The sequence below is a fragment of the Labrus bergylta genome, chromosome 17, assembly GCF_963930695.1.
Source record: "Labrus bergylta chromosome 17, fLabBer1.1, whole genome shotgun sequence".
Taxonomy (NCBI): Eukaryota; Metazoa; Chordata; class Actinopteri; order Labriformes; family Labridae; genus Labrus; species Labrus bergylta.
Genome location: NC_089211.1, coordinates 15,245,250 through 15,264,492, shown reverse-complemented (window position 1 = coordinate 15,264,492; position 19,243 = coordinate 15,245,250). Strand labels below are relative to the sequence as shown.

General features: G+C 40.3%; 1 protein-coding gene across 1 annotated transcript in view; it reads left to right on the top strand.

Moving 5' to 3' along the window:
• Nucleotides 1-19,243, top strand: part of LOC109981124 (WD repeat-containing protein 70) — a 40,029-nt gene that overhangs the window by 7,743 nt on the left and 13,043 nt on the right. The window contains exons 9-13 of the mRNA XM_020629772.3: nucleotides 2,079-2,155; nucleotides 8,773-8,947; nucleotides 18,148-18,247; nucleotides 18,687-18,771; nucleotides 18,870-19,008. Coding sequence (XP_020485428.2) covers nucleotides 2,079-2,155; nucleotides 8,773-8,947; nucleotides 18,148-18,247; nucleotides 18,687-18,771; nucleotides 18,870-19,008 — 576 coding nt within the window. The remainder of the gene's footprint in view (nucleotides 1-2,078; nucleotides 2,156-8,772; nucleotides 8,948-18,147; nucleotides 18,248-18,686; nucleotides 18,772-18,869; nucleotides 19,009-19,243) is intronic.

The window sequence follows — 19,243 nt, the reverse complement described above, 5'->3', positions numbered from 1 at the left end:
CGGTCCCATCTGGAGCCGATGGGAGAGTTTGGTTCAATGAAACTGCTCTTTGGCCCGCTGACAATGTCCCAGTCGATTAGCTGTGTCTCATGTGATAATGAAGTCCTTGCTTCTGCTCCCCCTCTGATGACAGACGGTAACGTGCCTCCTACTGTGCACGGAGAGATTTTCCACACAGAAGGTTTAAATGTGCTTTCAATTGGAGGGCAAGATATCTGATTTTTTTTGGGGGGAATAATAGTTGTTCTGTTGAATCCAGGAAGATGCAAAAAAAAAAAAATAACAAAAAAAGCTCGGCTCTGTTTTCAATATCCAAGAATGCTTAAATACATTGTTTTGTCCATTCATTGCTCAAACCGAAGGGAGTGAGGGAATAGCAGAAAAGGAGCACAACCTCTGAAAGCTGACACCAGAAAATGTTTGACTTTAAAAAAACCAAAAAACGAAATCACCTAAACGTTAATTCAATCTTTCTTTAAACAATCAGAAATGTTGTCAGTTAAATTTCTGTTTAATTCATTTATTTTTTATTGATCATCCAGATCTAGTTAATGCTTGATTAAGTTTATTTCTTAACCTACTGATGTTTTCAGCATCTCCTTCATGAAACCTTGCAAACACAGTAATCAAAGTAACTTATGCTAAATATAACTCTGTATGCCGGTGTGTTCCTGATGCTGTTTATCATTAAAGTGGCCCTATTAAAGTTATTATCGTTCTGTTACTATTTCATTTTTGACTGTCGAGGAATGCTTCTGTTTATTTTGATGTTGTTACCCTAAGCAGGGAAGAAGTCACTCACAGTCCATTCGAGATATAGTAAGATTAGAGTATAACAAACATAGCATTTTATTACCCGTCCTTTTAAAGATAAAGATAAACTTTATTGATCCCCCGTGGGGGAAATTTGTGCATTACAGCAGTTCCAGAAAACAGGGGACGGGAATATACTTACAAAAAATAAAAACAGAAGTTAAGAAACAGATCAAACATATTTACATCATTTAAATAAAAAAAATACAATAATGTAAACAAATACAATAATGTAAATGTAAAGTTACACAATACAATACAATAATGTAAAAAAAATACAATAACAATAACAATTTTCAGTCGTTTAACAGCATGGTCTAAGCCGTTACTTTTTTATCGATTCTTAGAGTGATGGGTTTGAAGTATACTAATAATAGATTGGTGTCTTTTTCTGATGCACACATACCGATGTCATTCGGTCAACTTCTGCTGCTAATGCTAGGCTCTGCTTTTTGGAGCATCCTGTCATATCACAGTATGTCATGTCTGAAGCCTCTTTGCAGCACACTGCAGTGTTCCTCTCTGACCTGGCAGTTGTGGAGGCCTCTCTCTGGGATATATTCCACTTTGAAGTCATTTGTTATGAGTAGCTCTCCACAGGAATACCCCAGCAGAGGAAATGTCTAACAGTTACTCTCGCTGTTAGAAGCTCAAAGTTTGAAACCGTATCACAGCGTTCTGCACTGCTGCAGAGTTTAAGTCTGTCTTGAGGAGGGCTAAAAGTCAAGGTTGCAAAACAGGCAGCAAATTAGAGGTCCTTAAAGGTCCTTTCCTAAAGGAAGAGTCCTTTTTAAAGTGCAACATAAGTGGTGCCTCCAGGAATCTTCTCTGTGCTTAAAACCAATCTGAGTCGATGTTCTTACAGACATTATACTTGAACTTTAAACTGCACAATTCTGAAAATGCACAAAAACATAATGACACCCCTGAAATAATTAACTGTGACATTATATTCCGCGTTATGGCTGCCACTGCAGGTTTAACCATGAAGGACAACAGCCGTCTTTACACATGTTAAAATGCACCTTCAATGGTTCCTCCTGTAGACTTTCCCATTTTGTGTTTCCACCAGGCCTTCTTCAAGTTTCAAATCAGTTGAAAAAGTCCATGTTACTGACTGTTCAACAGTTCTCCACATGGTTCACAGTTAGCTGCTGCACCTCAGTGTCTGCAAGCTAGCCTAAGGATCTGCTTTATTAACTACTTATTGCCTTTTATAAATGAGTAGTTTCTTCATTTTCTTCTCTCTCTCTCTCTTTTTTCAGGGTCACACAGCCATGCTGAATTGTGGCTGCTGGCACCCCAAGACTAAAGAAGAGTTCATGACCTGCTCCAATGACGGGTGAGTCTTAAATAAGTGTTGTGAGCTCTGAGATGAAGGAGCAGTCTTTACCTTTATGTCTCTTTTGTTTTAGATTAAATATAGTAAGTAATATAACATCAACATCCATTACGTTTTTATAGAAAAAACTGTCACCAAAAAAACGACAAAACGCACAGGAATATCAAACGTGTTGTTATTCCAGCATTAGTAATTAGTCTACATAAATATTTACAAAGTCCATAAGGGAAAGACATCTAATAATAATTATGTCATACTATGACTTACTATCGTGTTTGCTCTTTCTAACTGTAAATACATTGTGTCTCTGTTCCATGATTCCATGTGATTTATCAGGATGTGCAAAAACATTAGGTCTGCATCATCTTGAAAAACAAACAATAAAAAGAACATAATGTAATTTTGAATTTTTTAAAGACAACCTTCATGGTCAAACCTACTTCATATTGTAATTACTTGTCCACTATTTATTGGTAATCTTACTCACCCGGCAGCTAACCTGTGTTGGTCATGTCTAATACTTTTTTTGCTCTCTTGGTCGCTGCCACCAGCAGGGAGTCCTCTAGCCCAGATTTTGCTGCTGGAGATAGAAGCTTTTCCTCACAGCTGTGCATTGCCACATGGCACATTTTATATTGCATGCAGTCCAAAGGCAGCCCTTTATTTGCATGCAGTGATTTGGACCAAAGCAACTCTGCTGGAGATAGAAACACGCCACACACAAACACACATTTCAGATCTTTCTGCTTCAGAAAGAAAAACTTTAGCAGGCTCCGTCCCCTTAAAAGTGACACTCTACCTGTATTACTGCAGAAACTGTAACCCTCAGCCCTTTTTAGAGGTGTGAGTGAATATTTGTGAGTGAATATGTGTGACTCTGAGCAAGACCACGGTGATGAGTCTAAGTGAGTGTGACAGGCAGCAGCGCAGCAACCCTGTGCTATTATCATCAAGTGGAAACAAGGGCCTCGCTTTGTGGGCAGGCCGCAGACCAGTGTTTACCAGTGTTCCGGCTCCCCCAGATGTGGGGGCAGGTTTATTTAGCTCTTACTGAGGCTCTGGAAATCCTCCCCTGGCACGTTAGCACTGGGTGTTGCCCCTGGTCGGCTCACAGGAGAGCAAGCGGAGGAGATGGAGCGCACTGGGAACCATTCACAGGCGGAACAGCTGCATGTGAATGGGGCTCATGGCAGCAGAGCAGGTCAGCACAGCAACGAGAGATGAAAGAGAGGGAGGGCTTGTCTAAAGTGATTTACAGGGGAAATATTTTTCAATCCAGCCCTTTTTCAAATCTCTCATATTGCACCTTTACTTTGCATCACATTTGTTGTTTGCAGCATAATATGTGGGACTCCGAAGACTTCACACGTTTACAAAGATCTTTCTTAGTTCTCAAATGCAAGGTACATGTAGCCATCTGGCTTTCAACAGGTGCAAAACATCCAGATTTCACTATTTAGTCCTTGTTTTTGTGCTCTGGTAGATTCTCTGTTGTAGAATAAAGTATTTTGATGCATTAGCAGTCTCTCTCTCGGGTAAATTTTACCTATTAAATTGATTTGCTTCCCCCCCAAAAAGCCTGTTTGGCTTGTGACGATCAAGTCACATATGAGGGGATTCTGGATTTACCTCCTCTTTGGAACTGGCCCTAGAATATTTTTTTTAGGACTTTTGCAAATCTTGGTAGGGTATAATGATGTGTGGTCGATGCCTCCATCTGCAATGCTCTCGTTATTGTGGAAGGACTATCAAACAATGCGTCTTCGTGCCGCTCTCTCCTTCCTTTGAACAACTTTGGGACCCTGCAGGGGCCAGATTGTAGTCAGTGGGCCTCATGGACCAGCAGTTGGTCGATAGTAACAGTGGGTGTCTGCTACTTGCTGTATCTTCTTTAATCAACACCTTGGTTTTTTTTCTGGTTCTCCCAGTGTTGCCCTAGTTAGAGACTCTTTGTTGTGTTTATTTGAAAAGCGTATTAAGTATGATCACTGGACCGCCCAGCTGATTCATTTAATGTCCCCTTTTAGAATCTCATTCATAAGAACAGACTCCCAGCTTGTTGAATGATTTCATTTACAGACCTCTTTTCCCCTGGAGGAAGTGGATAAGAGGGAAGTACGGATGGAGCACAATAATGTAGCAGCAGGGTGGTAGTGATTGTCCTTGGACACTGAAGGTTCAATGAGGCTTAAGTAGAACTGTGTGACTCAATACCGTCTGCGAGAAGCTTTTCGGCTCAGACTGGTGTGAAAGTTTCCTCATCTGTCATTCTGTTTGAGAGTAGTCTGATTTTAAAAGTGTTTTCCAAACTTTTTCATATGTGGTCCAATAGGGCCAAATCCATATTAAGCATTCAGCCACTTTAACTAAATCTCTGCTGAAAGGCTAAACACCTGTTTGAAATCGGCTGATTTATTTCTTGGAAAGTGAAGGCAGTTTGTGAAGGTTTAGTCCCGCTGGAAGAATTTCATTGGCAGGATTGAAGTTGAATTAATTTCTAAAAATACGGCTGGGGCTTCCTTGAGCTGCGGCTTTTCCTGATGGCCAAAATCAAACAGTAGTTACTGAAACATTATTGAATTGATTTGAGGTACACAAACTTTGCTGCGTTCTGTAGATTTGTTTAACTTTGACTATTATGGTGGAAAGCTTTGCATCAAAGCGTCTTCATGGATATGACACTGTGGATTCTCGGTTTCACTTTGTGTCGTTTTGTGTTCCCCCTGGAGGCCGATAAAAACTTCATGTTATGCTCTTTTTGTGACTGAAATTTCAGCCAGCCCAGCAGAGGATAGGACAAACGGCGACTTTCTAATCAGAACCACATGTTACTTGTGTCGAGTCTTGGGACACACAAGCGCATGTGAACACACAAATACACACAATTTGAGGAATGCTTCCAGGAGGTTTGAATGCCAGGGATTCCCTTTGTGCTGGCCTGATGTCAGAGCTGCAGCTGGATTTGGATGTGTGGCTGTAAGGAAGGAGACCCTGAGGACAACATGGTCGCACTAAGTAGATTCATGATCCTCAGCTTTGATAAATCCTTGTGTTCAAATATATGTTTTCAAGTAGGAGTAGGTTAATATTTCTTTGAAGTAGTGTATCATGTTTGATTGATTATTAACTGCTTGCACTATCATTTTTCCATTTAAGTAGGTCGTCTATTTTTCAGTGCTTTCAGCCAAATGCTTGGTGATGGCTTACATTGCCATTGTTTCAAGGGGAAGAGGCCCTTGCTGCTTGGTGTGGAGCAGAACAGGGACAAAGACTGAAAACGGACCTCAAACATTGTGTGTGAACATGTTGGGGCGATTCACACATCAGGTTCATCCACAGTCCAGCTCGTCTCAAGCTGTTGCTCACCTTACACAGCAAGTGTTCCATATCTTGCCCAAGAACGCACATACCATACCTTTAAAGAGTGCATTCATCCTTCATGTTCAACTTACAACCATGGCTGAATTTTTCAGTCAGGACCCTCTTTAGGGTGTAAAGTATTATTTTATTATTGAAGTAAATATGAGACCAATTTCTTAAACTGAGCGAGCTTATCAACCAGATTTCTTGATTAAATTTGAAAAGCTTCTTTTAGCTTGAGTTAAGTATATATATATATATATATATATATATATATAATTCTGCTTAACTCAGTGTATCTAAGGTCCTATGAGGAGTTCTTACATGGTTATAAAACAGACTGAAATTAGTCTCTTTGTGGGCAAACAAGACCATTAGCGACAAGATTGATCATGATGCATACATACCCACAGAACAGGTGTTAGAGGAGGGGATGAATAGAACCCTGAATTAACAGCCTTTTTTAAGTCTTATTTTTGGCCACTTTTGCCTTTATTGGTCAAAGAAAGTGGAGACAAGCCAGCAAAGAGCTGAGATCGGATTCTAACCCAACACCGCTGCGATGAGAAGTGTAGCCTCTGATTAACAGCCTTCTTTTGTTTTAGTCTTAAAAAAATAAATTAAACTACTGTACTTGATGAAATCCGCAACAGTTAAGAGGTACTGATTTGCCAACAGAGGGTGCCTAAGTCAACACAAAACAGAAGGAGGCAGAATTTTCAAAATATTGATAAAAGATTATGGGCTACGTATCAGGTCTACTATTGTGAGTTACCCTGCAATTTCCACCCCTAGCTTAGATGATGTCATCAGCCCACCCGCTCGCTCAAAATGAAAAACTAATGTGTACTGCGTCACACTACGGTTAACTCCATGTACGCCACTACTGGACAATGCCAGGACTTTCTTTTGGAAAATCTTTGCTTCAACCATCAGTGCTCAGTCTTTCTTGTTTTTGCTTGAGTGCCCCTGTGTCTGTTCCTCCTCCCAAACCGTGGAGCGTCTTCTCACTCCTTATCCGTCGTTCTCATAACAAATGCCCCAGTTATTCAGTCAACCAGCCACCAGACAACAAAACCTGTCCACATCATCAGAATTTGACCTACGTACATCCTCAAAGCAGAACTATGCCATTGTTATCCATTCTTTCTTCCTATCTCGTCATCTTGAAAAGTGATCCAAGCAACCGTAGCTCCCACCAGGACTACAACCTGATGCATAGATAAAAATCTGCGGCCTAGGGAGTTGTCACTGTGCAGTCGAAGCGTGAGTGACTGTGGAACCTCATGAAGAGCTGCATGCATGATCAAGGATGTATGGGTCTCATTTGATAGTATTCATACCTCTGTCTTTGAAGCAGTTGTGCAGGAAAAGGAGGCTGCTGATTGAAGGGAAAACAGGGTTCAAGAAGAGAGGAACGGGTGGTTATGTTTTCAGTACTTTCTTCTAGTCACTTGTTAATATTTTGACACCTCATACTCTTTCATTGCTATTAGTTTCCTAAGACAACTACCTCCTCTAAGAGAATAATATCTGGACGCTGCCCCAGATGTTTCCAGTGAGACTGAGTGAAAGTTAATTAGTTTCTCAGATCCCTCTTTGCATACAGAAGGTTTTCACACTCCAATTAAAAGTACCCGAGTACTTCCTATGATAAGGGTTTGCAGATCTGGGTGTGCAGTGAGTGATTGCCCTGTGCTCCACACTGTTGGGCGCCCCATCAGCCAGCACTGCCACATTTTGGAAAGAGTCCATAGCCCTTTTACGATAAATAGCATTCCAGGTTTTGTGTGCTACGCGAAAGGTTATGTTGTCTTTAGTGGCCTGATAGATGCCTTAAGGCTTCTGTAAACAAAATAGAGATGTCTGTGTGAGGCAGCAGGTGGACCAATTTGTCATCAAGTCCGTGACTATCACTCTTCCTCAGTCACTCTCACACAAACACGTGTATATCTGCTCGTGTAAACACTTACATGCACAATGCATCAGCTCTTCATGTTGCACTCTGGCGACCCTCTCTTTTTTTTTTTCCCACCAGAGTTTTTGATTTATTGACAGCTTTGGTTTATGTGGATTTAAACGCAGCCATGCATCAAACAGAGTTTTATTTGACCCTTGCAAGTCCTCACTCAAACCATATGTCTTGAGCTGGCATTTGTATCACATTGTTAGAGTTATCCAAACACAGTTGAGTGTGTCTGTCTGTGACTTTTGTAGCCAGCCACAGAGGAATCCTTCCCTGGCTTTGAGTAGCAGCATTGACTCCATGTTTATACTCCTCCGCTGACCTCATGACCCAGAGGTCGAGATGCTCACTAGAGCAAGCAGGGTGTCACAGACGCATTTGGACCCACTCTGTCTGGCATTAGTGCCTGTGTGGGTGTGTGAGAGGTTTGCTTAATATGTTTATGTGTAGTAGGTAAGGGAAATACCAGTGGAGGTGTGAGGTTCTTGTAGTAATTAGTAGATTTGCCTCTTTGTCATCAAGTTTGTCTTCTTTTATCACTCTCTGTATTTATTTTTTGTCATTTATTACATATAACTTTATCCTCACTCACATATTCATTCTTTGAGCCCTGAACAGGTGTGAACATAGTTAGATGAAAAGAGAGTGACTAAAGTAAGGTGGGTTAAGTTGAGAGCATCACTGCTTGCTTGGACATCCTCTCAACAGGAAGTCATGCCAGCAGAGTCAGAGGTGAAATGTTTCCCCTGGTTTTAATACAAATACAAAACGTTTTTGTTATTTATCAGATCCTTGAATTAACAAAAAAGTGACTGTTGGTCTTCTTCACTTTTGTATTTTGTGTTAAATTTCTAAATGGACGACTAGCCCTACAAACCGTGTGTTTAATTTCACTGCTATAGGGACATCCTTAGTTATCTTGAATTCTCTCATTAAATAAATACTAATTATGCTAGTATGTTTTCAATGTTTGAATATTAACCTTGATTTCAGGACATTATTGAATAAATTTACTTTTTGCACATTTACTGTTTGAAAACCTTGAACCGCCTCTTGGGGGTGCATGTTGTGTTCTATGCTAAAGGACTAAATGAAATCTTCAGACATGACTGTCAGACTGCTATGCTGTTTGTTAACCCCTCAACCTGCTACTTATAGCTACCCTACCCTTGTGTCCATGTGAAAGACATTACGTTGTTGGCTGTTGTCTTAATATATGTTTTGAGGGACAGATACTTTGTGACTATGTCATGATGGGGGATCATTTATTCGTTTTTCTGTCTGTCCATAGCACCGTGCGCACATGGGACGTGCAGTCTGACAAGAAACACAAGTCTGTGTTCAAACCGCGCTCCTTCCAGGGGAAGAAGGTCATCCCCACGTGCTGCGCCTACAGCCGTGACGGGAAGCTCGTAGCAGCGGGCTGCCAGGACGGCACAATCCAGATCTGGGACAGAAACCTAAGCGTGAGTTTTTAAACATACACACATACCAACCATAACAGTATGTAGAAGGTTGTAAACTTAGGAAGTCTGTTTTGTTATGGCCCTCAGTGCAGAGTCATGAGCCTTAGGTCATCCGGTCACAGGGCAGAGAGGTCAGAGTTCAAAAAGTCATTAACACTAACCAGAATTCAAAATTCCTGCTTTTCAAATACATTTGTCCAATCTGGGAGTAGTTGAGAATATATACCAGTCCGACCAGTGTTTACCCCGTGATCACATTTATCAGGAACATCGCTGTCAGCTTCAGCTTGAGTTCCATTGAGTCCTGCAGAAAGAGTCTGAATCCATATTTTCTTTGTCTCTGTGAGGCTTTTCTTAGACACAGCAGTGCTTTGAGCTAAAATCTTACATTAGCAGTGCTAACCGATGTTAAGCAGCTATCATGTAAACCCTGTATATAATAAGTAGACCAGCCTCCATCCTGTCACCCATTGGTTTGTAGTGGACCATTTTGGAGTGTTACATCTCTGAAAGTTTTTGAAAGAATGTGGACAGTACCCCCCCCCCATGGCTCAAAATAGCTGATTATGTAACTGAATGAACTGATGTGTGATGATTGAAACGAGGTTCATAAAAGTTACTGGGAGGCCAAATCCCAATTACCCTCTTTACATTTTCCACTATTTGTTAATTATGTAATTAGTGGATCAAAGTGTGCATTCCATTCTTCAAGACTCACATTGTTGAGGTAATAGTTGATCTTGGCTGCTCTGTAGTATTGCAGTACTTTCTTTTGCGCTCTCTTATTTGACTGTATTCACTTGAGTTATTTGACAAATTGTTGCAGATGATCAGATTGACTTCCATTCAGTGTCAGATAATGCGTCTCCTCACCTTTCATCAAATGGGTTAAACATGGCTGTCATTCTATCCACGAGCCTCTCTTTCCTCAAGCTGTCACAATAACTTGCTGTTGTTTCCCTTTAGTCAGTCACAATCCAGGTGTGGCGGCTTGCTACGCATTCGCTTGCTCACACACATTACAAAACAGATTGGAAGAAGAAAAAAAGAAAGTTGAGAGGTTCAGTTCTGTTGGGGAGGGGGTTTAGGGGACCTGCAACAATCGTAATTCAGTACTTGGATAGAAGACGTATGTCAGGCATCATTCCAGTTTGGTGTTACATCATGGCTAGCTCTTTTGCAAACACACTTTCAAAAGTTATTTTCCAAGGTGTTAGAAATATATTACAGTCACTCGTTTGGGAGTCCTAAAACACTATAAACCAACATTTCAAGACTGGTTATAAAACTTATGGAGGACTACACACAAATAGTTAGAGTATCCAATACAGCCAGTATTAAACATCCAAGTTGTTTTTTTTGTTGCTTTAAATGTTTTGGAATATTTCTACTCTAGTTCTTTTGTTTCACTACATATCTTTTCATCTGTCCATCCCCTCGTGTAGACAAGGTTGAATGCCTCTGTTTGTTAGTTTGTATAAGAATAGTGACAGTGACAATTAAGCTGTAGTTAGTGAGTTGGAACAGCTTGATTGGACTAAGGGGCTTATCCAGATTAGTCAAATGGGAAGTAGGCTACCCGATAATTACTCCCAACAGTCAACTTTGTAATCACAGGACAAACAAAACATGTGCGTAGCTAGATGGAGGATTTGTCTTCTTTGTTTCTACGCTCCTGTTGTCAGAGCTTTTGTATCGACTCCCACCTCTCCTCCACTCGACCATCAGGAGTGATTGGGATAAAGCTCTCAGAATTTATTACCCCTCTTTGACCAAACTAAATATTTACCCTGCATCACATAGCAGCTTACAATAGTCATGTCTGCAGCCTGACCACTGGAGCCTGTCCTGTCTGAATGGCTCAAGAATTTCACCGGTGCCCTCTGCCCTAATCATCAACCTGGGCTGCTGACTCAAATCCAGCCACAAGCCTAAAAAGGAGTCCACCTCCCGATGCTTTTATTGCCGTTCCCTCCCCTGCTCAAAGGAGGCCTATCTCCTGTTGTATCGCTACTATTACTCATGGCCCGAATATGCAGGCAGATCAATCACGGTCAATCATGTACATGACCTTGTTCTCCTGCTCAGCCCGAAGAGAAGCTATTGAAGTTGACACATCGTGCTCCTGAACCCTGACATGGGCTGATTGATCCTACGATGGGAGTCAAGGAGGTCTCTCGTAGCGCGCTGACACAGAGAGTGATTGCACGCTCCTTCTCTGACCAGAGGGGTCGATGCCAGAATTACAAAGCTGCGTCTAAATGGTTGCCAGGTAATGTGCACTCTGCAAGACTTTGTGCACTGAGGGGTGCAGACCTTAGCTGAAAAACATTACCACAGAGATCTGAGGAATGTCATGATGTCATTGGATGACGTAGATTTTTCTAGACATCAAAGCAGTCCCAAAGAAAGTGGTAGTTTTGATGAACTACTCAGTCGGGGAGTGTTAACATGAGATGTCGAAACTGGCAAACTTTCTCTTGCTTTCTGCATCTGTTTGCCGTGCTACTCAGTGCAAGCCTTTCCTTTCACCTTGAACCTTAATGCCTTGCCTTCAAATCGTCGTGTTCTTTTAAAAAAGGCTCATTGCTCAAAGCTCGCTTTCACAACTCATCATGTTATTCTAGAACCATTCACTTTTTTTGTGTCCTGCATAATTTGAGCACCATAGTTGACCAGCACATTATACAGACCCAGTAGGACCCTCAACACAGTAATGTGACACTGTGTCACTGTAAAGAAGTTACTTGGTGGGTCATACAAGATTGAGAAGTGGAAGATTAGACCAGAAAATCAGAGAAGAACTTCTTAAAATCCAATAAAAAATCTTAACTAAACCTTCTACGATTGAAATAACCACTAGATTACAAAACAGCTTTATTGAGATATGTCTTCATGGAAAAATATAAATACATAACTTCAATGTTCATTGTAAACATCCCCTCCAAAACAAACTGACATTAATTGAAACATGTAAAAAAAACAGTCAATAAAGCAGTGAAAAACTGTTTGTCTTTGCTCGTTGCTTAAGGGACTGCTCGCTGAGCTACTTTTTCTCTGATATCAGATGAGTACAATCATTTATCCTATGATATATTGTAGTAGTGGAAACAATCAAAAAGTTGTTAAATGGTAGATAAAAATCTTTTCTACATCAAGTGCTTGGGTGGACTGATTAATGACCATCTTACAGGTAAAACACGAGGTCTGATAAAGGGGTTAGTTCTAGGGTTGAACTACCAAAAGATTAATCACAAATCAAAGCTACCTTTTTCTTAGTCACATCTGATTTGACTTACATATTTTTTGGGTCAGCTACCCTTTTGCTACGATCAATTGAATGCTGCTGTATTGTGCCCATTCCTAACCCGTGTTCCAAACAGCATTAAAGACTTGGAAATGACGAGTTCAGAATCTCACTTTTTGCCAAGTTTGTAGCAGAGAAGAAAAAGAAAAATATGGGCTTTTAAATAACACGCTGTGAGATTATGTGGACACTGGCTTCAGTGTTGCTCCTCTCACACACACACGCGGCTGCGCCATCCCTACTTGTTGATTTCCATGAAAGATCAGAGCAGCTGTTAAGGACTGTGGTTTGGCCACTCGATCCCCAGAAAGTAGCAGAGGTCAGAGTGAGATGTTACATCAGACTTCACAGCGAGCATCAGTAAGTCTTTCAGGTGTGCGGTTGTAAAAGTATGGAGGCTGGGGGTAAAGCAGAGCCTGGCAGTATTTATACTATGATGGTCAGATAGCGTGGTTGGGAACAGTTGGCGCAGTGGTAGATTGTTATCATAGTCTGCTGAGGATGAAACCCAATGCTGTATTCCTTTAGCTATTTATCAACTCCTGCTGCTAGATGGATGTATTAGTGTGCACATGGATGTGTCCAAACGCAGACTTTGTACGCTTTGACAAAGTCCTACAGATTGTTGTACACTTGAATATCATTGTAGAAATGACCCACAAAGGCTTTCTTCAGTTTCATTAGCCTGATGCTTTCTCAGGCTAGAGAAAAGGGCATAGCTTACAGAGGATGTCATGAGGCTCGAGATGAGTTACAAACAACATATGAGAATCCAGTTTCACAAACCGGCTGTGTAGATTATCACAGGAAGCAAACACCATGGCATCTACCGACGGCAGCCAACATCAGGATAGTAAATAAACACTCAAGCGCTCACAACCGCAGTAAATGATCTAGAAATAGCTGGCGAGGGTGTATGTTTGCAATTCTCAGCTAAAATAACCACCGGCTACCTATTAAAGGGACTACTTTTCTGACTGTTAGAGATAATTACTCATGTTTGAATGAGATTAAGTGTTTCCTGCTTGGTAATGATTAGGCTACAGTATTTTTACTTGACCCATTTATTGTCCTCGTCTCTGTTTTTCTTTCCATAATTTCCTCCAGTTGGACATGAGTTGTCTTACCTCTGTCCACCTGTTTAGGATGAGAGCATGTTTTTCAAATATAAAAATGGACATGTAGAAAACATTTCTTTCCTGTACTAACAAAACAGACATCGAAGACAGTATAACCATAACAGTAGAACATAAAAGGGGTTAAAACACAGCATGTGCCAACAGCAGATGGAGTTAATTTTAGAAAGAAAGACGTCACATGTGGAGTGATTCATCACAGGCCGAACAAGAGCTCATAACTTTTCTAACTAGTTGACCTGAGAAAACCTGTGGCCAAGTGAAAAACATTGATTTTAAGGTCGTGTTAAAAAAAACAAAAAAAAACATCACTGCATCCTCTCTGAAGTTACATAAAGCTAATTTCGTCACCTTCTCCTCACAATATATTTATGGTGTGATATCACGTTTTGAGACAATATGTTCCTAATCTGCAACTCTGAACGTCTCAGTCAACAGCGTTATTCCGTTACTGCCAGGACCATCCTCTGCATGAACTCGTGTTTTTATGATGTGCCATTGATGTGCTGCATGTAACAGTTCATAAGACAAGATAATTGTGAGAAACTGGTTCACTAGCAGACCCTTACACAACCTAGTTGTGCCAACAATGCATAGATGTTCAACCAGTTACATATAGGAATGTTGTGTTTGGATACGCTCCTTTTTGTCCATGAAAACACAACACAGCTGTTCATTAGTCATTATGATGGCACATTGACTGCATATATAGACGGATGACGGGTCTACACCCCCTCCTGTTGTACAAAAAAGACGGCAAAAGACCACCAGGGACGGATGCTGACCTATTGCTCTGGTGAACTCCACCTACCAAAACACATATTTAACTTACCAATAAAAAAAAAAAAAAGACAAAGATCTCTGAGGTCAGAACAATCCACAGCAGAACAGATTCTTGTGTCAGTTGGAAGCAGACACTTGTGGTTATGGAAAGTTCAAAGGCTCCAAATGTTTGGCTTCACATTTGGGGAGCTGTCATGTCATCCATCTTTTTACATGGTCTAAGCGGCATGATTGAAATGGGGCCCCCATATTTCCTTGTTAAAGTTGTTTTGTTGGAGTAAAATTGTTAATTCTCAGAGCTCAGTCTTTCTCAAGGTGAAATATTGTGTTTGACTGGATTTAAGCCTTGCCCATAATGCTTTAGCTGCTGTCTAGTAGGTCAGAGATGACCTGTGGCCAGGCTGTAAGATTAGACATTGTAGTTTATATATTTAAATGACCTCTTGACTTCTTATTTAAGTCAATTTCAAAGCAGCACATAAAAGAATAGGTAGATAATGTAAGATAACAAACAAGCGAAATGGATTTCAGTTGGAGGCAATAAAAGAGGTAAATGATGAAGGAAGGCAGGAAATTATCCCTGCAGAGACTAAAGAGGCTAGATGGCCAAGGGCTGGAAAAGAATCCATGCTATCTCCAGTTCAAGGTAACAGTGTTATCTGTCTCGTCCAAGTTAATAACTTCCCTCCATTTACTTTGGAAGTGAAGCATGGCCTCGTTTCCGTCTTGTATCATAAGGACACATCAGTCTTTCACCTCACACTCCACTCTCTCCTGCTCTTTATTTTTTGGGGCCAATTTTTCTCTATCTTATCGGTCCTTCACACTCTGTGCTCACATCGAATTCCTTATCCAGCTCCGTGAGTCAAAAGACCCTATTGCAGCACTTCTCTTTTCACTGATTTATTTGCATTCCGTTTAGAATTAATGAAAATGTAGCTGTATAAACCAAGGTTATGTTTGTTTGAGTGTTAGCAAGCCTACTTCTCAGGCTGTTGCTTCATCGTTCTCTTTTAATGATCGATCATGGTAACCTGGCCTCGGAGGCCAAACTAAGGTACTGGAAAGAGAGTGTGGAGAGAGCAGAAAGTGGACATAGACCACAAGGCATAACGCGAAATGCTGAAACAATTTGATTATACATGTAAAACCAATCAGCAACATATTTTACATTAGATTACCTGTTTAGGCTGTATGCTGCTTTTATAACACTTGTGGATGAAAACTTTGGATTTTTTACAGCTGGAAGTACAAAAGAAGATATTTGAAGACATTAAAAAAGCTATTAGAAATTGAAATTAATCATTTAATACTAAAATGCCCAAATACATGGTTTAACACGCACAACAGTTAAGAATGAAAGTCTTCAAAATGGGGCAACTGTGTTTCCAGAGCTGGAGGTAAGCTTTCTTAGGTATCAATTTGGTAAATAATTGTATTTCTAATAATTGCTTAGAACATATTTTGGTTTCTAATCATAGGCCAGTGAAAACTAAATGTTGTATTGAGCAATATGAATTATAAAGTAATTTCAGTTGTTCAAAGGTTATCTCCTTTTCCATCTTTTTGCTCATATTTTGAGTTAACTTTAGAGAGCTTGTCTCGCCTTTCTTTTCCTTTGTGTGTATGTGTGAGAAAGATAAAGAGAGGAGAGTGGTCGAGCCGGGTTATTTCCAGCCTGGAGCTGCGCGCACACACACACACACACACACACACACACACACACACACACACACACACACACACACACACTCTCTGTACAACCGTAGTACACTGCTTGCTCTGAGTGAGCTATGAGAAGTACACTGAAAGGCGGGCCATCTTGGAAACAGCTGTTTAAAAGTGAAGCTAAATGCTTCTGTTTGCAGAGGACATGTCTGCAGTGGCTGGGATTAATTAGAAGTGCTTTGGATGAATAGTGTGGTAATTTGTCATGGTTTTTTAAAATAACCCCTAACGGCCAACAATGTTTCTCTTTCTTTCTATAGCTGTATAAAACAACATATCACACCATGAACTACAAAGATGAGACTCCATTCCCTTTAACTTACTCTTTTCTCACCTCCATACAATGACCCGCAACTGAAATGTCAGTCAGCCTTCTTGGTTTTCACTGGTACATGTTGATCATCACAGCCAAGCTGAGTAAGGTCACATTCTGATATACAGCAACGTGCCGGAGAAATAGTTATGAGGGCAGAATTATACTCATGATAAGCCTCACCAAGACCTTGAATTTAACTCTCTTTAAGCTCCAGAGACTGCTACTTGTTTTTTCCAGAAATCCAAAACACAAACTTATTGAGCTTAGGGTTGTCTGTTTAAACGTCTTCCTGTCTTAAAGTCCATTTCTCAGATATTCCTGAATGAGATAACCATGATGAACTGGTGAGAGTTTGGTGTTTCAAAGATTGAGATTACTATCATGTTCATTCCATCCTTGTGAAAGTTGTTTCACTGCAAAACATTGTAGGAATGATTTAATAACGGGGTACATGTTTATGATTTTATTTTTGTTCATACTGCTGTAGTGATGTCACTAGAAGGGACATGAACCTGCTCTGCAGAGAAACAAAGAGAAAGGAGACTGTAACTGTACAGCGTTTGCTGACTTGTGCTTTTTTGGGGTTTGAGTGTAATGTACTGGTCTATGAAGGCACCCCACTGCAAGTACTAGGAAGTATAATAATTTGTTTTGAACTGAAGTGGCAGATCAGCTTTCTAAGTTTCAGATTAACTTTAATTGAACTTGGTAATCTTTCTTCAGACCTTACCTACCTTGTTATCATCGAGGTTAATAGATAACCATCTCAGGCCTGACGAGCCACAGAAAACCCACAGAAGACTTTATCAAACTTTAACAGGTTTTTATACTTTTATACTACCCATGATGACTATTAACCTTACTTTAATATGTAAATAGTGGAGTCCCTTGTCCATTCATTTAGAGAGAGGACTTTAAGACTTTGTCTAAACAGTTAATGATCTCAACGACTCCAAACCGCTGCTGACTCATAGTCTTCTTGCACATGTGCTGTTAAAAAGCTGTTTTCTTATTTGTTTTTTTGTGGTGGTTTGAAGTTTCATTTGACACTTTAAAACAGTTGTTGTTACTGGCTGACCTCTGTGACCTAATACTGGTTTGAGTATAGTTTATAAGAATGAAAAACCAAAAGCAATGTTCACCCAGAGTTAACAGGCTGTCTGATGAAGGCTACTGGCTGGTTCGCTGTTCACAGTAGGAATACTAGAATAATACTTAAGGTAGGAGCAAGGGGAAAAATATAAATACGATGTGCCTGCCAGACGGGCAGCTCGGCCTGCCAAGGTAAATCTCTGTGGTCTGGAGTGTTGCTTAAGAGCGTGGCGGGTACAGTGTGTGTAAAGTTGGTGACATTTCATAAGTTGTGGTGGGCTTCAAAGTTGAATATATTTGATGGTGTTTTATGGAGGAAATTGAAACGGCATGTGTTGAAGACACAGAATGAAAAGGTCTTTATTTTGCTGCCTTGAGCATCTGAAACTTTTACCACTGAAACAGAGGATTAGCAGTTTCATATTGAAGTATATCATTATATCAGAAAAACTATTTAATATTGATCAGCTGTAGTTACTGCTGTGTTTATGGAAAAGGCAGAAAGCCAGGGATGCAATTTTATTGTGTAATTAATAATCAATTTCATCTTAACTGCTCCTTATATTGTTTTTTCTTGCCAATACTTAACATACTGTAAACGGGATGGAATTGCTGCTTTAAAGACCTCCAGACTACTCTCTTTCATGACATGGAATAATGTCACGACATTTCATCTTTTATTTGATCTCAAAATCACAGAGTTAATACATTGTTGTTTCTGTTATAGGTTCTGAAGCTAGAGCTGTGTAACACATCACTACTTATAAATACGTTATACAAGACCCTGTTCAACTATATTGGTCAATACATTGTTTTTTTTCCTTCTTTAACTTTTTAGGTGCACACTAAGTTTCACTGTAAACAAGCACACATCCCAGGATCCGACACCTCCTGCCTCTCCTTTTCCTACGATGGTGTGACTCTTGCTTCACGTGGAGGTAAGAAAAAAAGACCTCAGTCATGTCCTCCATATTCATCAGCAGCTCCACACAGATCCTCCATTTTTTTAGGTCTGATGCTTAATCCGTCATTCAAAGCGAGGCTTCTAAGAGAAGAAGTAACATCTCTCTTTTTGAGCAAAATAACCGCAGCCACAGCCAATAGAACATAATGTTGAAGTGATCTATACACAGAACAACTTGAGTTTGTGTTTGGAGGCTGAGCTAGTCAGGAGTTTTCTAACACAGTGGTAAACAAGAATAAATCTCTGAAGAGCCTCACTTAACATGCTTCTGTTAATGTAATTGAAAAACAACTCTAACAGCCTTGTTGTAAGTCAAGACGACACGGTGCTCTACAGGGAAATAAATAACTGTTCCACTGTGATGACTTTGTGTATTGTAATCAAACAGTTAATAAATGTCTCCATCGTTCTAGGGGATGACACCCTGAAGATGTGGGATATACGCAACTTCAGGAAGCCTGTGAATGTAGCTACTGGCCTCACCAACTACTTTACGATGTAAGCCAAGAACTGAGATCTTAATTCTAATGAAGTGGAATGAATAAAATAAGGCTCATTAACTGACGATACTGAATGTGTGTGATTTCCCTCATCAGGACCGACTGCTGCTTTAGTCCAGACGATAAACTCCTCGTAACGGGGACATCAGTGAAGAAAGAAGAGGGAAACGGAAAGTTGGTTTTCTTCGACCGAGCTTCCTTTCAGAAGGTCTATGAAATAGAGGTCACAAACGCAGTAAGTTCCGCCTCGATCTTTACAACCACAACAGCTCTTTTTTGCAAGATGTTTTTCAGCTGGTTGAGCTAATATGTGGGATACAAACCAAAGTGATCCGAAATGATGCACAGTGGAAAAGAAGCACAAAAGGAATCCACTGTGAAACAATAAAAAGTTAATGAAAACAATGTGCATGTCCTCTATGCACTAAGTTGATTTGCCAACTGCAGCCTCTACATGTTTGTGTTTGGTT